This window comes from Hippocampus zosterae, chromosome 13 (genome assembly GCF_025434085.1).
Source record: "Hippocampus zosterae strain Florida chromosome 13, ASM2543408v3, whole genome shotgun sequence".
Taxonomy (NCBI): Eukaryota; Metazoa; Chordata; class Actinopteri; order Syngnathiformes; family Syngnathidae; genus Hippocampus; species Hippocampus zosterae.
This window is the reverse complement of record NC_067463.1, coordinates 21,627,307-21,649,233: the sequence shown is the minus strand read 5'-3', so window position 1 is coordinate 21,649,233 and position 21,927 is coordinate 21,627,307. Positions and strand designations below refer to the sequence as shown.

The 21,927-nt window shown below is 48.2% G+C and overlaps 1 protein-coding gene across 2 annotated transcripts; it reads left to right on the top strand.

Moving 5' to 3' along the window:
• The first annotated feature begins 2 nt into the window (after positions 1-2).
• fam193a (family with sequence similarity 193 member A) lies at positions 3-20,640 on the top strand. 2 transcript variants are annotated; one of them, XM_052085110.1, is made up of 22 exons: positions 3-438; positions 3,649-3,723; positions 4,377-4,622; positions 6,050-6,222; positions 6,313-6,480; positions 7,221-7,488; positions 7,569-7,693; positions 8,464-8,611; positions 8,705-8,779; positions 8,850-8,924; positions 9,003-9,112; positions 9,243-9,488; positions 10,280-10,421; positions 10,535-10,645; positions 12,518-12,814; positions 12,920-13,181; positions 14,413-14,739; positions 15,703-15,988; positions 16,072-16,258; positions 17,384-18,374; positions 19,220-19,301; positions 19,788-20,640. In XM_052085110.1, the coding sequence occupies exons 1-22, from the start codon at positions 214-216 to the stop codon at positions 19,879-19,881; spliced, it is 4,713 nt and encodes a 1,570-aa protein (XP_051941070.1). In that variant the 5' UTR covers positions 3-213; the 3' UTR covers positions 19,882-20,640. The 2 variants fall into 2 exon arrangements, with proteins under 2 accessions (XP_051941070.1, XP_051941069.1); XM_052085109.1 differs by having other exon boundaries at positions 14,413-14,781.
• Positions 20,641-21,927: the final 1,287 nt, after the last annotated feature.

Sequence of the window (21,927 nt, the reverse complement as noted above, 5' to 3'; positions counted from 1 at the left end):
CACGTCATAACGTCAACCCAAGCCAAGCTGAGACAGCGCAGCTCCAACCAAAGCAGCCATATTGGTCACAGTCAAGTCGGCTTTTTTGCACTTTTCATCGTCGGCATTTCCCCTTGTTAAAAAACAACAACAAATCGTTGAGAACAATAACCCGAGCCCGGCGTCCAACTGGAGAGCCCACAGAGCCCGGACGGCCTTCTGTGTCGCAGAAAAATGAGTCCAACCGATGCTAAGCGAGGGGCTAAACGCAGGAAGAATAAGCGGGGCGGTGGCAGTAGCTGCAGTGCTGTCTGCAATAGCGGCACCAGCAGCGGCGTCGTCGGCAGCAAGGCCGGGGTGGTCTCGGCCCTCGGCTGCGCGGGAGCTCCGACACCTGCCGGCTTCCTCGCACCTGCCACGGGCGGCAACAGGGGCTCCGTGACGGGCATCAACGGAGAGGTAAGCTGCACCCCTGCTTCCTCATCAGGCGGTCAAGCATGTCGGCACAGGGCGACATTACCAACGACGCTAATATGATACGGGCCCGAAACCGATGACAGGAAGACGCCTCGCTATGACCAGGCGTACCGCTAGAAGTGTCTTGTTTTGGAGTTTTATGTCTTGTGAACTAGACATTTTATCCTTAATGGCCACCGTAAACACGACAGTCCAGGTCCAACCCTGTGAAACCGACTTGACCATGGATATTAGCTTAACTTTCTAATCGAGCTCAACATTGCATTTCCGTCCATTTAAATCGCCGTGAATTTTATTTCGAGCCGGAGACAGACTCCTCAGATTAAAGGGCACATTAGTCAAGACCAAAAGGGCTTTTCAAAGCACCGCGGTTTCAAAAATAACACGAATGCAAGCCATGCTAACGGCTGCACTTCTTCAGGCCTAGAGGCGGTCCGATTGTCTTGCTGCAATGTTTAACTTGTTGCGAAGTGTGTTTTGGGGATGCATCACGACTGCACACAAGTCATTTCTCCCAAAGTGTCATACTTGGAAACATCTGAGGACGAAGGTTTTGGTTCAGAGCCATTTATTGCACACACACTGTCTCTGCATCAGGGATGTGTGTAGTTGAGTAAGAACAATTTCTCACTCTAAAGTCTTAATTGAAAGTCAATAAAGTAGCTCAAAAATGACTCATTTGTAGGTATGTCTTGGTTTTCATGCGTTGTCGGACAAATCCTGTCAACTTGAGCCCGGTATAATTTTCCTGCGACAATTACGGGAGTTATGACTGTTTAAAGCAGGTGCAAAAGGACACATTTCTGGCCAATGTCAGATTTTTCAGGTAGCACCTTTTTTGTTGTTGAATCCGGGTGGCTAACTTTCTTAATTGCTACCGTATTATCAAAATGTCGGTATTATTTGGGCTCACAAACAGACCAAAAACATATTTTCTCAATTTTGTGGGATCATCTGATCCCTGAAAGTAAAACCGATCTTGTCTACCGATCTCATCCCCGTCTGCAGAAAAATTCAGCCACTGTCCCCCTTCCGCTGTGTGATGACTGATAGACTTTTCATTTTTACTTGAGAGAACTATTTCGTGTGCACTTCGAACAACTCGTTTGTATTGTTTCATCGGGATTGTTCAATGGTTTACAAGACCATAAGAGTGGAAGATTGAAGGTGTATGCTGTCGGGATTGTTAAAAATCGGGACCAGCAGGTTAAGCTTTTTAAAGGTCAGCCAGAAAATTGGGAAAGGCGCACCCCTAATAAAACCACCATCATAGAATAATCATTCGATTACAATACATATAGCGAGCCAAGATAAGATAAGATAAGATAAGATCAGAAAACCTTTATAAGTCTTGCAATGGAGAAATTCCCAATTCATAGCAGCAAAGTTATGAAAGGAAGAAGTAGAAGAACAAAATATAGGAGCTGCTGGAAAGGCAGTCACTCTCGTAGCGCCATCTTGAAGTCAAAGTAACACAACACAACACACAAGACACAGACAGTCCTGCAATCTTAATCACTTTTCCTACATATACTTTGTTGTTCGAAGCAATTATAGATGAAAGAGGAGAGGATCAAAGTGTCCTTTCACCAGTGGATCAGCGACATCATGCTGAAAATGTGCACACGTCTGCTACAAGCTAAGTTTTGAAAGCAAACACGAAGCTGTAGCATCCATTGACGAAAAGAGATTGGCTCACATCTCCTTGTCCCGCGCAATCCGCTTCAACTCCAAGCTGCGACTCCCAGTTCCACATCCGCATCGGCACTATGCGCTGATGCTCCTTTCTTCTCATCGTCGGCTCCTCAAGCCTTGCATCCATCCCAGAGATGTCCAGCAATGACAGTCAAATGGCACCGACATTCCTCCCAATCAAAAACAGTGCTGGTATATCCATGCTGCCGAGAAGGCGCAACCACCAAGCACAGATGAATGTCGAATTTTGAGGAAAGTTCACTTTCATCTCTGACACACACAAACACCACCTACATTTTGCCAGGTGACGCGCAATTATTGGCATCGTCTTGAAGTAGGTGAGACAGCCAAGCTTCTCTCATGCAATCTCATCCTCTTAATATCGTCACTTTCACCTTGCGCCCAAATCTTGATTATTTTTTTTTACGTATTTACCGAGACAGAGTTCTACTCCAAACCCTTTGCAATGTATCAAAAAAGAACAAAAAAAAGCTCCCTCAACTGTCACGCGAATGAAGCAGTTGCATTACACCTGGCTTGATTGGTGATGCCTGGAATTTGAGGCTTTCTAATTATGATGACATAATTGGAAAGTGACTGTTGTTGCGTTACCCGTCTTGGACGCTAAATGCAACAATTGTGCCAACTAGGGCTGGGCCATATAGCGTTATGCTATCATTCATTCATTCATCTTCCGAAGCGCTCAATCCTCACTAGGGTCGCGGGGGGTGCTGGAGCCTATCCCAGCTGTCTCCGGGCAGTAGGCGGGGGACACCCTGAATCGGTTGCCAGCCGATCGCACGGCACACAGAGACGAACAACCATCCACGCGCACAATCACACCCAGGGACAATTTAGAGTGTTCAATCAGCCTGCCATGCATGTTTTTGGAATGTGGGAGGAAACCGGAGCACCCGGAGAAAACCCACGCAGGCCCGGGGAGAACATGCAAACTCCACACAGGGAGGCCGGAGCTGGAATCGAACCTCTGCACTGTGAAGCTGACGTGCTAACCACTGGACTACCGGGCCGCCCTCGTTATGCTATCATCATTATCATCATTGAGATATGAATGTTTAAGTTATTAATATAAAAAAAATGAAGACTTATCAAGACATTGCGGCCTTCTGCGCTTGTGCTACATGCACGGCTATCAAGCCAACCAGCCGCATACCTCCTTCCAAATTAGCCAGCCACTGACAATCATCATGGGGGGGGTGGGGGATGACATACAGCACGCATGAAATATCGATTTCTTCGTGCAGTAGCGTGTTGAGCCACACGATACACACGCATGTCGGGGCAGGAGTTGCACACCATTGCACAAGACCGAAGTCGCGCATCAAAACGGGGTTCAACGGAGCAATGGACGTTTTTTTTTTTTTTTAAATGGAATATGATGTATCGCATAGTTAGCGGAACGGTTCAGGGTGAAGCAGTTTCCTTCCAGTTATCACTAAACCATCCCTGACTAATTTCAATGTTGTTATTCTACAGCTCAAAATCAACACCAGCGTCACGCCGCAGTTCACCGAAGGACCGGTCAACGCTGATTTCACCGGAGTCCTTCAGGTGTGTTTTATTTTTGCGCAGTCCAATTTACAGTTTCCCTCCTTTGGAAATCAGTCTGGCGTTTTTTTTTAATGTTGCTGTAGTTAAGCATTCTAAAGTACATTTTTGCTGATTTACTCACTCCCGCCCACAAAACGAGTTTCTCTGGCCCAGACTTGGCAGCAAGGCTGGCTGAAGACCCGCCATTTTCAATTAACGGCCCAATTACGCTGAAACTCGGTTGCGGTTTCAACCACAGATTAGCTAACCGTATTCGGCGTGTGCTTGGCGATATCTCGGTCTGCTGCATGCGCCACGTGCCTGTTATCTGCCTATTTTGGCTCTGGTCAGGATGACTTTGCACAAACAAACGCCGTAATCTGCCGGAAAGAGTCTCAGGTCTGTAAATAGTCACTTTATTTTCCACACCTGGTTATCACGGTAACGAAAACCCAACTCGCCACTGCTACTTTGTGCTTGGAGTCAGATAGACCGTGGACCTCACCCCAGAGGTTACTCGACTTTTTGAAATTCATCTTTTTTGGCCCCCGGACGAAAATCCGGACAAGAGTTCTCTTGAGTGCAGATACACGACGGCTCTCCAAATGATTTCGATGTTCCTGAGATGAAATCACGCTTCTGAACTAAGTTCCCGCGGCTATTCTCCCCTTTAGACCCCCTTCACGTTCGGCCTCAACCAGCGAGCCCCGTACGCAGCCGGCGACCGCTGCCTCCTGTGCCGCTGCGAGCGTAGCAAAGATGGCCTGTGGCCTTCGGAGGCGGGCGTCCCCGACCATCAGAATGGCGCGTCCGAGGCCGGCCAGCCCCCCGCGGCCCTCCCGCTGCCGATGTGGGTGTGCTCCGACTGCCGGCGCACCGTGGAGAAGGAGGACCGGCACACTGCGCAGGAGCAGCTCGGCGTGAGTCACTACTCGCCTTCAAAAAAAAAAAAAATGCTAAAGCCCGAGAACCATCATTGATCACAATTAGTGATTGCCGTCAATTTCATGTCGAGAATGCAGCTCAACGCGCAGAATTGATGTCGGCTTACGATTTGGCGTGAATCGGCAACGCCCTGTAGTGGGAACATAGCTTTCGTCCAGACCAGAATACTTAAACGAATATAAACAGATGAGGATTCGTCACTCTCGGTTGGTCTTTTGCGTGTCACAGCAACTTATTTGTGGGGAGAAAGCATGCTGTTTGGCACGTTTTGCTAGCAGCTGTCTATCCCTTCTTTCTCCCCCCCCCACCCCCCACTCCAGTTTAGATACTCCTCATTTTCCACACATTTTTCCATGAAGAATCAAAATATTGACAGTCACAGCTGCTTGGGCCGCTGTTGAACACCAGGAGCAAGTAGGGAATAGAATCCTGCTCGCCATTGTCCAGCGACTGTGAGAAGCTAGCTCGTTTGCCAATAAACCGATAAGTTACTTTTTTGTTCCTTCTACTGCTCTGTCCTAAAAAAAATCGGGCCCGAGGGTATCAAAGCCCGAACCGGCCCGAGCCCGACCAATGAACTTGATTTGCAGGCCCGAAATTTCACATTTTATTTGAATGAATACACAAATAAGCGCGGCGCTGGTATAGCGTAGCGGCTACTAATTAGGTTTAATTAGTAGCCAAGTCCGACTCAAGAAAATACATCATCGAGGGCATCGACAATGTTTTGAAGCACATTTTCAAATTCAAAAGGAGAGGAAACGGACAAGCGATCCTGTCAAATAGTGACTCTTAATTGACAAATATTCGGTCAAGTTTCAGGGCCGTCACGCTTAGTTTTTTTTTTTTTTTTTTGCTGATTTATTCTATGAATTGGGCGGCCCGGTAGTCCAGTGGTTAGCACGTGGGCTTCACAGTGCAGAGGTACCGGGTTCGATTCCAGCTCCGGCCTCTCTGTGTGGAGTTTGCATGTTCTCCCCGGGCCTGCGTGGGTTTTCTCCGGGTGCTCCGGTTTCCTCCCACATTCCAAAAACATGCGTGGCAGGCTGACTGAACACTCTAAATTGTCCCTAGGTGTGAGTGTGAGTGCGAATGGTTGTTCGTCTCTGTGTGCCCTGCGATTGGCTGGCAACCGATTCAGGGTGTCCCCCGCCTACTGCCCGGAGACGGCAGGGATAGATAGGCTCCTGCGCCCCCCGCGACCCTAGTGAGGATCAAGCGGTTAGGAAGATGAATGAATGAATGAATTCTATGAATTGACTGACTCTGGGAGTTGTGTCAGTGGCACCACTGAAGCGATCTATCCCCACGGGCTCTCCCCGTCGCAGCGTTCCGTTTCCCGTTCTATGGCTTTCATCACTCCGAAGAGAAAGCTTGAGCGTGCGGTTTGTGTCTCTTTCAGAGTCAGGACTTTCTTTTGCACATGCCCGTGGCTAACGGCACCCTGGGCACGGACGCGGTGGCAGCGACGGACAGGCTGAGCGCTCACACGCCGCCCATGCTACCCGCCCCCGACCTTGCCACACCCATTCCCGGCGACACCGCGTGCGACTGCGAGGCCTGCAACGAGAGGCGGTACCCTACCGAGGAGGACGGGGCTGGGGGGGGGCGGCACCTCCTGCTCCGACGATCCTAATTCTTAACTTTTTCTATTTTTTTTGGCAGAGAGATCTCGGCAGAGTCCGAACGGGAGTCGCAGCAGCTGCAGAAGCATTGGTCGGAGGTGCGCTACCTGGTGCGCTGCATTTACCGGCAGGCCGGTACTCCGCTGGCGGACGACCGGGACCAGCCGCTGGAGCGAGACAAGGACGGGATGAAGGAGCTGGTAGACAGGTACTCAATCAGAGAGATTATTTTATTTATTTTTATTTTATTTTATTTTTTTTTACATTGAGAATTTGTTGTGATAAACGTCCGAAGTAGGGCTGCAAAAATTCTTTGAATGTGGAAATTCCTTGTTTCGCTTTCCTCACGACACTATAGTGTGTGATTTTAAAATAAAAATAAATTGCAATTGCGGTTTCATATTCAATTATTTCTCCAAGGTCTTCCTCCCATGTATTTTTTTGAAATAAACACAATCAATAAATTCATCAAATTTATTATCCATAAATGTATATTACGTGTGAGGTTTAAAAGCGAAATGAACCATGAGTTCAAATGAAAGACACTTTAATTTAATTTAATTTGACTTGAATTACAGTTGTTGAGTTGCTTACCTTTGCCTTCCAATTTTTATTAACCGTTCAACTTCACAAAAATTTTCCAAAGTGAGCGAGTGAGTCAAAAATCAAATTACGAAAATTCAAACAAATCACTTCAACTTTTCATGTTTCATGAAAAATAAAAACCACGCATATGCTGCACTTCTTCAGCACTGAACTTATCTCGACACTATAAATCTAAATTAATAACGTATACATCGAAGGAAAGGAAGCATTTTATTTTTTACCCCAAAATTGCAGCCGTTGTGATTTGAAAATTGCATTCTACTACATTGTGATGTCAATTTTCATTTTAATATTTGTCCAGCCCCTAATGGCTTTTGTGACATCTTCAACAACCATCCTCAGACTCTGCGAGAAGGACCCCTACCAGCTCTACCAGCGTCTGGAGCAGCAGGCCCGCGAGTACGTGCTGGAAATGAAAGCGCGTCTCCTAAAGCACCTCTCGACTAGCCCCAAGACATCGCCGGGACCTGCGGGGGCGGGGACGGGGACGGCGGCCGTGCCCGCCGCCCAAGGTCCTCCGCAGGCCCACCAGTTTGTGTCCCTGCTGCTGGAGGAGTACAACGCCCTCTGCCAGGCGGCACGCACCATCAGCGGCTTCCTGCTCACCCTGGTCAGTTGCTCCGCCGCCGCCTTTCTCGTTTCATGAGATTTCATGATGTCCCCGTTTGGTTTGTTCCCCTTCCCGCTCAGGAGAATGAGCACCTCCAGAAGTTCCATGTGACGTGGGAGCTGCACAACAAGCACCTTTTTGAGAACCTGGTCTTCTCAGAGCCCATCTTGCACAGCAGCTTGCCTGCACTCGTTGCACAGCTCAGGTACGCTTCTTAAAAATTTTTTTTTGCGCCTAAAAAAACAATTGTACAAATGTGACAAGAGGAAGGCACCTCGAAAATGTTCTTAAAATAGGACAAGCGTTTCAGAAAATGCCGCGACGCTTTTCTTTCGCCTTATTTCATAGAGCAGGCATGTCCAAAGTCCGGCCCGCGGGCCAAATCCGGCCCGCGGTCGAATTTCATCCGGCCCTCGGCCCCTGTCATAAAATCGGTGCCGTCTGGCCCGCAGGTTGGGCGCAATGGAACACGTGTTGCATTGACTGAGGTCTCGTAGACTGGTGAGTGATGTTTCATAGAGTACTGCTTCCCTCTAGTGGCTAAATGAGTAATAGCATTCACTAAATGAGTAATAGCATTTAGACACTAGAGGGCATCACTCACGAGTTAACAAGACATCACTCCGTGTTTATATTGACTGATATGTCATATTTCAAATTCCTGTTTCAAATGAACCAAAAGGAATTCTTAAGATTGTTGAAATTAAAATAAACATGGAAATGTGAAACAGACTGGCTTAATAAAATTTGTTGAACAATATTGTTGTTCAATGTAAAGAATGTCAGCCACGGTCGGCCCCCCGACATTTTACCACATAAAATCTGGCCCCCTTGGCAAAAAGTTTGGACACCCCTGATTTAGAGACTCCTCAGTAAAGACGACGTCACGTATCGGAGAAGTCCACGAACATGTCGTCGCGCATAATAATAGTCATAATAAGAAGTCACCTTTTTGGCATGTTTTTTTTTTTCCAGACACGGCACCACCTCGCACGACTCGTACAATGAGGACATGTACCACACCTTGCTGGAGCGCTACCAGCGGCTGGAGCAGGAGATGGCGAGTGTGGCCGGCCAGTGGCAGGAGTGCGAAAAGAGGATCGACGACTATGTCGACGAGCAGGTATGCGAAAAAATACTCGCGAAAGGTATCCAACATGGCTTATTAAAAAAAAAAAAATTAAATAGTTGCGATATACTCATTCTGCTCTTGCAGTTACTGTTCAAAGTGGAGGGCCAGAGTTTCACCAACCAAAGAACAGAGCCGCACAAGTCGCCGGTGGGCAAAAATGTAAGATCCCATTCTCGCCACTCGCCGATCGAAAACTGAGCGCGTTTTGAATTGTACGTGGCGCCGGCAGACTTTAAAGACAAAGCAGCGATTACTCAAAGAAGACTGGGAGTTCTTCAAGCAGCGGCGGTACATCGAGGAACAGGTAGGACGCCAAAAAAAAAAAATGAACACGATCGCTCGCCGTAAGGTTTTGGTGCATTTTGTTTAACATTCTTGCCAGTTGCCCAACAATAAGAAGCTGTCCTGTGGAGACAACTTCACTGACACGATGAGAATGCTGTCGTCGCGTCTCAGTATTCCCGATTGTCCCAATTGCAATTATCGGAGAAGGTGAGCAGCGATTTTTAACTGCCAAATTGTGTTCATGTCAAATCGATTTCTGATTCATACAGTTATTAGATTGACTATAATGGTGACTTATTTTGCCCCCCCCCCCCCCCCCCCCCCTCCACGCGCACAGGTGCACGTGTGACGACTGCAGCCTCTCGCACATCCTGACGTGCGGCATCATGGACTCGCCCATTTCAGAGGACCTGCCCATCAAGCTGCCCCTGCAGGGCGACGCCCCCCCGCGGGACTACCTGGCCCAGGTGCACCCGCCCAGCCTCTCCTCGGGCAGCTCGGTGTCGGGCTCCAACTCGAGCTCCCCCATCACCGTCCAGCGGCATCCCCGACTCGTCCTACCTGCCGGGGATGGCAACACTTTGTGAGTCCGCCACATTGTTCGACAAATTTCGATTATGGTTCGCCATGAAATAAATTAGTGAAAATGAAAGCAATCTCAAGTTGTCCCAAATAAACAATTGCCAATTTAAAATAACAATTCATTTGTCCGTCAAATTGTAATTAAATTACATTTGAATAATTAGAGATGCAAAACAATTGTGTCGCCTAAATTATAATTAAGATAAAAAAAAAATCAAAAACAGTTGTTTCATTGCAGGAAATAAAATAAATTGTACATTAAGATATATTTATTGATAGTTGATGATTAAAAAAAATCCATTTGGAAAAATAAACGTTAATTGTAATTATTAATCAATAAATACACTCCAATGTTGAAAATAAAATAAGTGTAAATATTAATGGTAATGCAATTAAACATTTTAACAATGTCAATGTAAGAAACAAATGCTCCCTTAAAATTATACTTCATAAAATATTTTTTGTAAATGAATATTCGCGAAAATTGCAAATATGAATAATTGGTAATGACATTTGAAATAAAAAAAATGAATTCTCTTAAATTATGGTAACATTGGGAATAAATTTGTCTTCTAAATGACTTTTAATAGCTAATAAACAAATGAAATTAGTCCCTTAAAAGATACAGAATAATTGTTGATTTGTAATACATATTTCAGCGCTTACTGTACTTTAAATGGAATAATGCACATATGTCACAAGAGGGAGGGGGCGCCACTGATGTTGGCATGCATTCGCATGATATGGAAGGTCATTTTATTCCTGAATCTTCCTTCCGCTTTGGCCGCCAAGCGTCAGCGATGACGACGAAGTGCCTCCAATGTCCGCCATGTACCCTGTGAGCGGCTACCGTGACAACGGCGTGACAGCAGTCAACGGACATTGCGGCGACATGAACGGCAGCGGCGGCGTCGGCGCGGCACAAAACGCAGCCGTAAGTTGGCCGTGGCTTTGGACGCAATTTTGGCCCTTCTCCAGGGTGGCGAATATGGGAAATATTTCCCATTTCAACTCATCATTTATGTCAATCTTTTTTTCCTGCCGTAGTCCCCTCGCATCAGCAGCAGCGGTAGCTCATCGGACGGTGACGACGAGGACTTGGGGCGGCGGCAGGAGACCAACAGTCCTCCTCCGTCGTACAACAACCACCAGCAGCAGGTACCAACGCAACTTCATTTGTACAGTAAGGTGGACTGTAGCCCGAGCCCGACCCGACCCGAATTTCGGCCGTAAAATGTCAATCATTGCTTCGGGTCGGGTCGGGCTTCTCTCTCGCTGACTTTTTAAAAATAAACATCACTGTGATGTTGCTAACCAACGGCGGCCCGGTAGGCCAGTGGTTAGCACGTCGGCTTCACAGTGCAGAGGTACCGGGTTCGATTCCAGCTCCGGCCTCCCTGTGTGGAGTTTGCATGTTCTCCCCGGGCCTGCGTGGCTTTTCTCCGGGTGCTCCGGTTTCCTCCCACATTCCAAAAATGTGCATGGCAGGCTGATTGGACACTCTAAATTGTCCCTAGGTGGTGTGAGTGCGAATGGTTGTTTGTTTCTGTGTGCCCTGCGATTGGCTGGCAACCGATTGCCCGCCTACTGCCCGAAGACGGCTGGGATAGGCTCCAGCACCCCCCGCGACCCTAGTGAGGATCAAGCGGCTCGGAAGATGAATGAATGAATGTTGCTAACCAAACATCACAGCGCGCCGCGGCGTTTCGAGGCCATGAATAGTTTTGCCGACAAGAGACCGTGGTGCCCAAAAAAAAAAAACAGAAGTCGCCTCATCACAACACATACTGTACTAAACTCTTGCCGCCATAGTTTTTTTCTTTGTCTTTCTGATTCTCTCTCTTAAAGTCGAGTCTCCCTTTCCCGCTGCCGCAAAACCACGGGTAAACACGCATTTTTGGGCAGTGGGAAAGGCTCCTCGTCTACTAGCACGCCTTGGGAGGCGGGTTGCGATCGCCTTCGCGCCATATCGCTTGCGGTTTGTAATTGCGTGACGACATACGTGATGCGTCATAACATCGCGCGCCATCTGCCTCGTATCTCGCACGCCTCCACATCAAAGCTCGGAGATGGCCCCGTATAAGCTGTTGGTAGCAATCCGCCATATCCGCACAAAATCGGTCAACATGTCGCAGCACCGGAGAGACGAGAAGATTCGCCAGCTTCTTTTTCATACGCTGCTTTTCGGCCATTTTGAGGACGGTAAAAAGCATGATAAAAAGAAAGAAGACTGGCTTCCATGTTGCTTTGTTTACCGCCGAGAAATCTGTTGCATCATCGACGCAATCGCAGCGTGGTGAACGTAACCAGACGCACAGTGGTGGGAATTTCAGTGGGGAAAAGTCCATTAAAGTGCCGCGCTAGATTGTCAAGGATGTCGTTTTGTGAAATTATTTTTTTTCTAATAATTTTGTGTTTTCTTCTTTTCGCTCTCATTAGATTTTTACCGACATTTTATTTTGTTTATTTGTGGCTGTCCTAATTAGATTTTACCCCTACTATACTGTAGTAGTTCCTTTTATTCATTCATTCATCTTCCGAGCCGCTTGATCCTCACTAGGGTCGCAGGGGGTGCTGGAGCCTATCCCAGCTGTCTCCGGAGTAGGCGGGGGACACCCTGAATCGGTTGCCAGCCAATCACAGGGCACGTAGAAACGAACAACCATCCACGCTCTCACTCACACCTCGGGACAATTTGGAGCGCCCAATCAGCCTGCCATGCATATTTTTGGAATGTGGGAGGAAACCGGAGCACCTGGAGAAAACCCACGCAGGCCCGGGGAGAACATGAAAACGCCACACAGGGAGGCTGGAGCTGGAATCGAACCCGGTACCTCTGCACTGTGAAGCCGACGTGCTAACCACTGGACTACCGGGCCGCCCTTAGTTCCTTTTAATTTTTTTGTTTTTTTTTATCTTAATGCTTTCTTGACTGCACCCCCCCCCCCCCCCCCCATGTTTTTATATCTTACAGTTTTACAGTGCTTTATATTTCCCACCCTCACTGACATCATGTGTCTCCACCAAAAGGTAGAGCAGGTCCAGCACGCGTGCGAATGTCACGTATGCAACCAAGACCCCATATCTTCCAACATCCTGGGCCCGGCCGGGTGCCTCCCCCCCGGGCGACTCCAGTCGGCGCCTCCCCCGCCTTCCATGGGCCACCAGTTTTTCACGGACACCGGCAAGTCGACGACAACCAACCCCGCCCGGCCCGCCCTCCACCTCTACCCGCACATCCACGGACACTTACCGCTGCACAACTTCTCCCGACCGCTGCTGCACCCCACGCTTTACCCGCCGAGTCCTCCCCTCACGCACAACAAGGTGAAAGCAGTTTGGGGGAAAATGCCCGCCGACCAAAGTCTGAATAGTATTTGTCTTTTCCACTCTATATTCCCAAAATCCTGACAAATGTTTCTCCTCCTCAAGCCTCTGCCTCCCAACCTCACGAGCAACCACTCGGCAGCCAAGCAGCCGGTCTTCAGCCCGACGCTCCCGGAGCACGTCTACCAGAACAGCTTTGGTGGCGATGGCGGCGGCGGCAGCACCGGCGGCGGAGGAGGGGGCACGGGCGACTGGAACAACTCGCTGCAGTGCCTCTCGCTCAACTTTGAAAGTCTGTGGGATGCGGCTGTGATGAAGAGCTTGGATCAATCCATCAGTCAAGTGCTGCTGCCCGACTTGCTGCAAGGTGGGTGAGGCTTTTCTTGACTAGCCACAAGGCGACATAACGTCTGCGGCCTGTAGGTGGTGCTATTTGTCTCTATATCGTCCGTCTGTTACTTTACACCAGGGGTGTCCAAACTTTTTGGATCGAAGATCTACTTTTCGATCCTCCAACATCACGGGATCTACCCTTACCGGCGCGCGCACGCACACACAAATTTAAGATTTACCTGCTTTATTTTATTTTTGAAATATATATTTTTTTAGTGAAAATGAGACTGATTAGTGTGCAGTGTATATTAACACAAAAAAATATATTACTAACATGTACAAAGACACACAAATGGTTGTTTTTTTTCTTCTCGACACTCCTCGGATCTACTTGGGACCTGTCTTAGATCTACCGGTAGATCAGGATCTACCTAATGTCACACCCGAACATCATGAGCAACGCTTCCTGCTCTTCTCTGTCTGGAATCTGGAATGGGCAACTGGTGCTTGCGCTCTAAGGGGGCACCCTTGATAACAAACAAAAAAAAATCTGATTATTTTTTCCAAACAACTCCCAAATTCATTCATTCATTCATCTTCCGAGCCGCTTGATCCTCACTAGGGTCGTGGGGGGGTGCTGGAGCCTATCCCAGCTGTCTTCGGGCAGTAGGCGGGGGACACCCTGAATCGGTTGCCAGCCAATCGCAGGGCACACAGAAACGAACAATCATTCGCACTCACACTCACACCTAGGGACAATTTAGAGTGTTCAATCAGCCTGCCACGCATGTTTTTGGAATGTGGGAGGAAACCGGAGCACCCGGAGAAAACCCACGCAGGCCCGGGGAGAACATGCAAACTCCACACAGGGAGGCCGGAGCTGGAATCGAACCCGGTACCTCTGCACTGTGAAGCCCACGTTCTAACCACTGGACTACCGGGCCGCCCAACTCCCAAATATTTTGGGGGGATTTTTTTTTTTGTACAAATAAGAGGGGAATGAGTAAAGAAAATCCTGCAGGGGTGGGGGGTGGAGGGGGTTACACACAGTAATCGCACAGTTCAACACTAGATGGCAGGCATGCCTTAGTTGCACTTACACTGCGCTCTACGCCAATGTGAATATCCTTTTAAAAACGGCATTTGGAATGATATACGGGACTAATATAGTGCCTCGATTGTATTAAGATTTGAGTGAGTTGACACAAAATATCTTGCGATGCTAGCTTTGACTGACCTCCTCGACTGTTTTCCCACTTTCCCAGGGGAAATCCTGGACCCTCCCCTCACCGACGTCCCTCTCCCGCCAACGCCCGCCGGCCCCCAAGCGGACCACCACCACCTCCACCATCACCATCACCACCACCCCCACCCCTTGCTTCCCGCCACCCCTGCTCCCCACCCTTCCTCATCGTCATCCTCGTCCCTGTCCTCGTGTTCGTCGTCCGAGGCCCGCGAGCAGAAAAAGAGCGGCGCCAAGAAGAAATGTCTGTACAACTTCCAAGATGCCTTCATGGAGACCAACCGGGTGGCCCTGGCGACGTCGGCGTCCACGGCGTCCGTGTCGTGCACCGCCACCACTGTCCAGTCAAGTAATAACCTACCTATCCACCTAGCGTCTAAAACCTCATTAGGTAATCTCAGACTAGGTTAGCACTTCTACAAGTAGACCTTCGTCCAAAAGTGTTTTGGGAGATTCGGTTTTCACGTTCAATTTTAGGAGAACTTTCCAACGTGAACTTAATTGGGTCTTCTCTGTGGCTCTGTTACTTTTCCAGCGACCATTTGAGGTTTTTGCATCCGGCAACAAAAACCCTGTTGAACCCCGTACCTTTCACACCGTTATATTTACCCCATCGCCCACCCTCCTGCTGTCGCCGTACAGTACTAAAATTATGCGTCATGCTTACCACCTTGGAAAGAAGCCGTCAAAGAATGATGACTCATAACTTACTAGAAACATTTCCACCGTAAAAGGACATTGTGGAAAAGTGACAGCGTTTGCTGTGCAGGGCCACTAACATGTCAAAGCTATAAAGCAGAGCAGCAATAGGATTTTTTTTTTGTAGGGCTGCAACGAATTGTTGTTTGGATAAATTATTTAATCAGTGAATCAGATTTTTTAAAAAAAAGTCTTGTTTTCCATCCTTTTCAAAAACAGGACGTTATTTTCAATTGTAGCAAATGTCACACAAAAGGTGGCGTGTAACTTTTGACACCCAGGCTGGAATTGCGGTTCCGATTGACCCGCAGGTTGTAAATCATGAGCCGCGAGCTGCAATTCTTGACGCAGCACCTGGCCCGCTTTTTGATCAACAATTACAGCCCATGCGCCAAGAATTAGAATCCTTGACCCAACGGTCAAGAATAATGCGAGTTGCGGCCTGTGAGCTGAGAGTTGTTATCCGTGGGTCAAAAGGTCGAGCCCAAGGGTCAAGTGTTAAACCCCTTGAGTCCAAAGTTACAATGTCGCTCTTGACACATGCTCAGATATGTTATACTTAAGACGGCAAATGGACTTTGATTAAAACCGTCCTGTTCTTGTGTCTGCCCAGATGACGTATTTCACAGTTTGGGTAAAGAGGACCACAGGCAAGTCACCCAAGCCGCCCCCCGAAGCAACCCCGCCGCACTCAGCCCCCTCCCACCGCTCTCCGCTCCTTCCCTTCCCGCCACCCCCTCCGCACACTTGCCCGCCATGGTGCCGCCGCCCTTCCCCAAAATGGCCGCCCCGGCGCCGGACCTGGGGGAGGTCCACCACCCCGGTCTGTGCCTCCCGCCGGCCGAGCCGGCCGTCTCCTCGTCGGACGGTCAGCTCAGCGCCCCGCCCAGTGTCTGCAGGTGCGTCGGCATATCGCGCGTTGAATGGGAGGTGACTGAATGCTGAATGTTTTGTCGCTTTGCCCCCCCCCCGCCCCCGTCAGCGATCCCGAATGCGAGGGGCACCGATGCGAGGGGAACCGGGCGTACGAGCACCCGCCCTACGACGGTGAGGAGACCCAGGATGAGGACAGCTGCTCGGAACACAGCTCCTCCACCTCCACCTCCACCAACCAGAAGGAAGGAAAATACTGTGACTGCTGCTACTGCGAGTTCTTCGGACACGGCGGGGTGAGAAAACAAGCACGGCATCCATTTTGTCCGTTCACTTTCGATACCTTTTAGAGAAGACTGCCTGTTTGTTCATGTTTACACTTTGTCTCGATGGCTGTCCGGTCATTTACAAATACGTCAACGGATATCAGACTATGTTAATAACGCCGGACAACAAATTTTTACTGTTTTTTTTTTTTTTTTAAGTAAGGTTACGTGGATTACTTTTTTTAGCCACAATTTTTTCCCCCTTGCATGGCAGGTTATAATCATCATAATATGCGTATGCATATTCACAAATTAAAGGTTCAGTTAAGCAACAGGTGGATCCCCCCCCCCCGCCCCTCCCCATTAAACGTCATCACTATAAATGTCAACGCATGGTGAAATATGTATTGCGCAAGATTTTCTAGGTCAAACTTAGTTGGGGGGTGGGGGGAAAAACAACCTGATGTTAGAAAAGGTAAAGACATTTTTGAAATCCGTTTAAGGACACAGCCGACTGATTTGAAATTTTCTGTCGACCAGTCTGATTAAGATAAGATAAGATAAGATATCCTTTATTCGTCCCACACTGGGGAAATTTACAGCCTCCAGCAGCAAGAATGTATGTAGAAAGGAGAAAGAGAAAAAAAAAAACAACAAACATCTTTCAATTAAATACAATATGAACACAAATGGATAAATCGCAGATTAATTATTCAATCGTGTTGATTGTTTTTATTGAATAACATATATATTTGCATACGTACACAGATTTACACGATTTCGCAAACGTGAGTGAATCCGTGACGGTTTCGTACGCATTTTATTTTATATCACTGTAAACATGACACTTTGTAATCATTTAAAATTGTCACTGAACAGTGCCGCCTCAAAATAAATCAGCCATTAAAGTCTCAACTGCTGGCAATAAAAGTGACGACGCCGTCCGTCCAAATTAGGCCTAGTCGGCCATGTTGCCCCCTCCAGTGCCACGTGACTTGTTCCTATTAGAATGTCCCGGGTGAAGTTCAAGATGGAACCTCACGGCAAAGATGGCATGCATACGTAATGTAAACATGTGTCCATCCAAATCGAAAATGTTCCATTTACGCCCCCCCCCCCCCCGCCCGCCCCTCTCCATCACTTTGTTCCTCGCAGCCTCCAGCGGCGCCAACCAGCCGCAACTACGCCGAAATGCGGGAGAAGCTGCGTCTGCGGCTGACTAAACGCAAGGAGGAGCAGCCCAAGCGCGAGGAGCAGCAGCCGGCGCCCGAGCGCGACGGCCCGGCCGGCGGCGTGGAGGACCACCGTCGGGTGGAGGACCTGCTGCAGTTCATCAACAGCGCCGACAGCAAGCCGGCCTCCAGCTCCAAAGCGGCCAAGCGGGCTCGCCACAAACAGAAGAAGATGGAGGAGAAGGCCCGGCAGGAGGCCGAGGCGCAGCAGGAGGAGCAACGCAGGCGGCAGGAGGAGGAAGAGGCCGCGCTCCAACGCGAGCTCCTCCGGCTGCAGGAGCACTGCAGCGCCAAAAAGAAGAGGAAGGACAAAGCAAAGGAGAACACGGCGCCCGCGCCAAACAACAACAACAACCCGCAGCCCCTCAAGCAGACGGCGCAGAACGTGCTGGACCACCTGAGCAACGGAAAGTCGCAGCTCCTCCAGAGCCTCATCTGCCCCAAGGACCTGCGGACGGAACCCCGAGCCAACGGCCAGCACGGCGAGCGGGGCTTCCCGCACCTCCACAACCACGACGTCAAAGTCAAAGCCAAGCCCGCAGCCAAGCTGGCGCCGTGCGAGCACGCGCCCGTCAAGAAGGACCCGGAAGCCAACGGCGGCGTCACCCCCGCGGAGACCAAAGCGACGCGCGCCAGGCCCGCCGAGGCGCCGCCCGCCCCTCCCTCGGAGCCGAGGGGCAACGACAGGAGCGCCGGTGGGAAAAGGCAGCTGAAGGAAGACCACCGGCGGAGCCCGCCCGCGTCCAACCCCTCGCCCTCGCCCCCTCTTCATCTTCAACCTCACCTTCCTCCTCCCTGCCAGTCGGAACACACGGAGCAGAACGGTAAACCGCCCAGCGCAGAGTCCCCCCAACCCAAAGGCAAAGCCAAGAAGAATAAGAAGAAAAAGGGGGACAAGATCAACACCTCCATAGGTTGGTGTCCATCTATCTACCTACTGGGCGACACGTGTTCATCCATCACTTGATTGGAGAATTCCATTTACTGTGACAAACAAAATAACTAAAGCTGAAATTTAAAAAAAGATATATTATGTTAACCAAAACAGTATTCTAGTTAATACAATAAATCAAGGAATTTTGTCAAATGCCCGTCCGTCCCTTTGCTGCCTGAACGAAAGACAGGCGGGGGACACCCTGAATCGGTTGCCAGCCAATCACAGGGCACACAGAGACGAACAACCATTCGCACTCACACTCACACCAAGGGACAATTTAGAGTGTTCAATCAGCCTGCTATGCATATTTTTGGAATGTGGGAGGAAACCGGAGCACCCGGAGAAAAGCCACGCGGGCCCCGGCAGAACATGCAAACTTCACACGAAATGGTATGGATACTTGCCCATCCCTAATTATTCATTCATTCATCTTCTGAGCCGCTTGATCCTCACTAGGGTCGCGGGGGGTGCTGTAGCCTATCCCAGCCGTCTTCGGGCAGTAGGCGGGGGACACCCTGAATCGGTTGCCAGCCAATCGCAGGGCACACAGAAACAAACAACCATTCGCACTCACACTCACACCTAGGGACAATTTAGAGTGTTCAATCAGCCTGCCACGCATGTTTTTTGGAATGTGGGAGGAAACCGGAGCACCCGGAGAAAACCCACGCAGGCCCGGGGAGAACATGCAAACTCCACACAGGGAGGCCGGAGCTGGAATCGAACCCGGTACCTCTGCACTGTGAAGCCGACGTGTTAACCACTGGACTACCGGGCCGCCCGATTCTACATAATATTGTTTTTTTTAATTTTTTTTTTTAGATGATGTGTTCCTGCCCAAAGACATCGATCTGGACAGCACCGAGATGGACGAGACAGAGCGAGAGGTGGAATATTTTAAAAGGCACGTATGCTTACGTTGTCGGGCCATTTACTCACAAAACAGGAGTCTGGATTTAAAAAGGTAGATTGAATCAGATCCATCCCTGTGATGGCATTCTGTTTTGGGGGATCGACAAAGAAAAACATTTTTTTTTTTCTATTTTCAAAGTCATTACAGCTGCTGTTGTATCATAGATCTTAATGGGGAAGCCCAAATTTCACATTTTTTTGCAATCAAACGTTTTAAAACAAAAACACTGCTGAGAACTAGAGATGCGGCAAGCATGATGACAATGGAGTCTGCTCGCTTGTATGTGTTGCTCAAAAAAATCCAAATCAAATGTCAAATACTCAAGTAAAAAAGCTTGTTTTCCACATTATACGCTGACTGAACTTTGTGTGCATATTAGGAGAAAAACTTTTCTCATAATGGTGTCTTGTGGTGACGCTCCTCTTAAAATGGCTGCCGAGTTTGTGACTAATCGGTCATAATAATGTGTTTGTTTAGGTTCTGTTTGGACTCGGCCCGGCAGACGCGTCAGCGGCTCTCGATCAACTGGTCCAACTTTAGTTTGAAAAAAGCCACCTTCGCAGCACACTGAGTCCAGTCCATCCCCAAAAACACAGGCCCCCACCACACGTCCCCCTTTGTACCTCCACTCACCACCAATCTACCGTTTACCCTGACTGTTTTGTTCCCGATGCCGCCTTGCTTTTTTTTCTTCCTTCGCCCCCCCCCCCTGCTCCTCAAGCATATCCCTCCAACGGACCTGCTGAACTCGGAAGAAAAGCAAAATCCGGGATTTCCCCCCCCCTCCCCCCCACCTTCACGTGTTTGTGTGCTTTTCGTCGGCCATTTTCTCTCTGACTGAACAAGCCATGGTCTGAAATGATTACGAAAAAAATCGAAGAAAGAAAATTATTATTGTTAATTAAAGAGCTGTATTTGACAATATTGTGGCTTATTATCCCATTGTCCTACCCCCGCCTCGTCGACCCCCCCTCTACCTCTTCCCCCAAACACGGCGTCTCAAAAGGCGCTTTGGTCAGATGGCGTCCACTCCCTTCGCTCCCGCTCAGAATACTTGACAGTGTTTTTTTCCCCCTTTTTTAGATCCTGTTAAAAAAAGAGTAAAAAAATGCTTTTTTTCTGTTTTTTTTTTTTTTTTTTTTACATTGCGTAGCCATCTTGTATGTGCGTGCGCGTGAGAGAGAAAAAAAGCTCACTATCAAATCGGTTATAGAGTGTCTATTGTATTAACACTGCAAAAGCCCAACCGGCTACTTTTTTTTAACATATTGTTAAGTAATATGAAATCATGTCTTTCTTTTTGAAAGATGGAATACACTATAGTATGGCAGGGTGTCGTTTCTTGTCTTATTTCCTGGCATGTGCATAATATTTGGGGGGGAGGGTGCTCGCCTCTTCGCACAAAACTACAGTTAGCATCTAGTGAGCTTAGCTTCACAGTCCCACGTTTTACAGGAGTAGTACGTCATCTGTGCTTTAGAAAACGTAGTTGTGTACAGTTAGCATTAAAATATAGACTGAGCTAATTGGTTGAGCATAGCAGCTGCCCAAAATGTTAAAGCTAAGAGAGTCACAACAGTCTGAATTTACTGAATGATATTACCATACAAACTTAGCATTTGGAAGCAAATTTGTATACGGTAGTTTGGTGAGCATGAGACTATGCCTATTTGTTCGCTTAGCTTTACAATAGCCCGAGTTTTTATGTACGGAGCAAAGTTGTTTTTAACCATTTGAATGTGTTGAGTAACCCAAGCCACAGTTGTGTGTGAAGTTGCCTGAAACACTAAATGTTAGCATTTTAGCAGTCTCCCTAAAAATGCTAACAGCCCTAATTTTATGAAAGGAGCAATGTTGTTTTCAAATAGCTGTGTACGTGATTGGCTTAAAACAAGGTTTAGCAGCCCATTATCTTAGCTCTGCAACATCCCTTACTCTCATTTTTTCGGTTGGCGATAGCCCTTGTTTTCTGACTTGAGCCTTTTAGTCGACACATTTGTGTGTAACTAGCATTAAATGCTTAGTGTGCACTTAGCCCACCCTAACTAATACTTATCAGGTTCGCTTTGCAGTCGTTGGAGGACCACTCTCAATTTTCAATCTATGATTCATATCATTTTAGAAGTATACATGACAAATATATTGCAAAATTAATCAGTACTTATAAGTTAAAATTTCGCTAACATTAACATTCGCTTCATGCTCAGACAGCGGGAAATGAGATCATAGAGATGAGAAAGATTTTTGCTGGTGTCTATAGTCCCCTACAAGGAGTGGGAAGAAAACTTCTCTTGTGGCCACAATATTGATAATACGTGTACACAAATACTCTCATTTGTGGGTTAAATATCATTCCCCAGAATAACTTGGATATCTGAGTTAGGAAATGAAGCAAACTGGAATACATCGTGTCTTTTTACTTTGTGTTTCCAAAGAAGGTGCAACTGGAATTTTATTTGTGTTTTCTGTAGGGTTGATCGATTAGTGCCCCCCAACTGAAGTCGGAAATACGAGTCAAGACGGCGTCAGTTGTCACGCTGCCACGCGCTGCCGGGAACAACTTCAAAATAAAAGCGTACCAACGCATTACAGTCCATATTTTATTTAGTAGGGTTTA

Bases quoted from the DNA above. Each gene is read 5' to 3' on its own strand.
- fam193a (XM_052085109.1), top strand. From the start codon at position 214: ATGAGTCCAACCGATGCTAAGCGAGGGGCTAAACGCAGGAAGAATAAG. The intron at 6,481-7,220 runs GTACTCAATCAG...AACCATCCTCAG, and splicing joins ATGAAGGAGCTGGTAGACAG to ACTCTGCGAGAAGGACCCCT. The intron at 8,612-8,704 runs GTATGCGAAAAA...CTGCTCTTGCAG, and splicing joins ACGACTATGTCGACGAGCAG to TTACTGTTCAAAGTGGAGGG.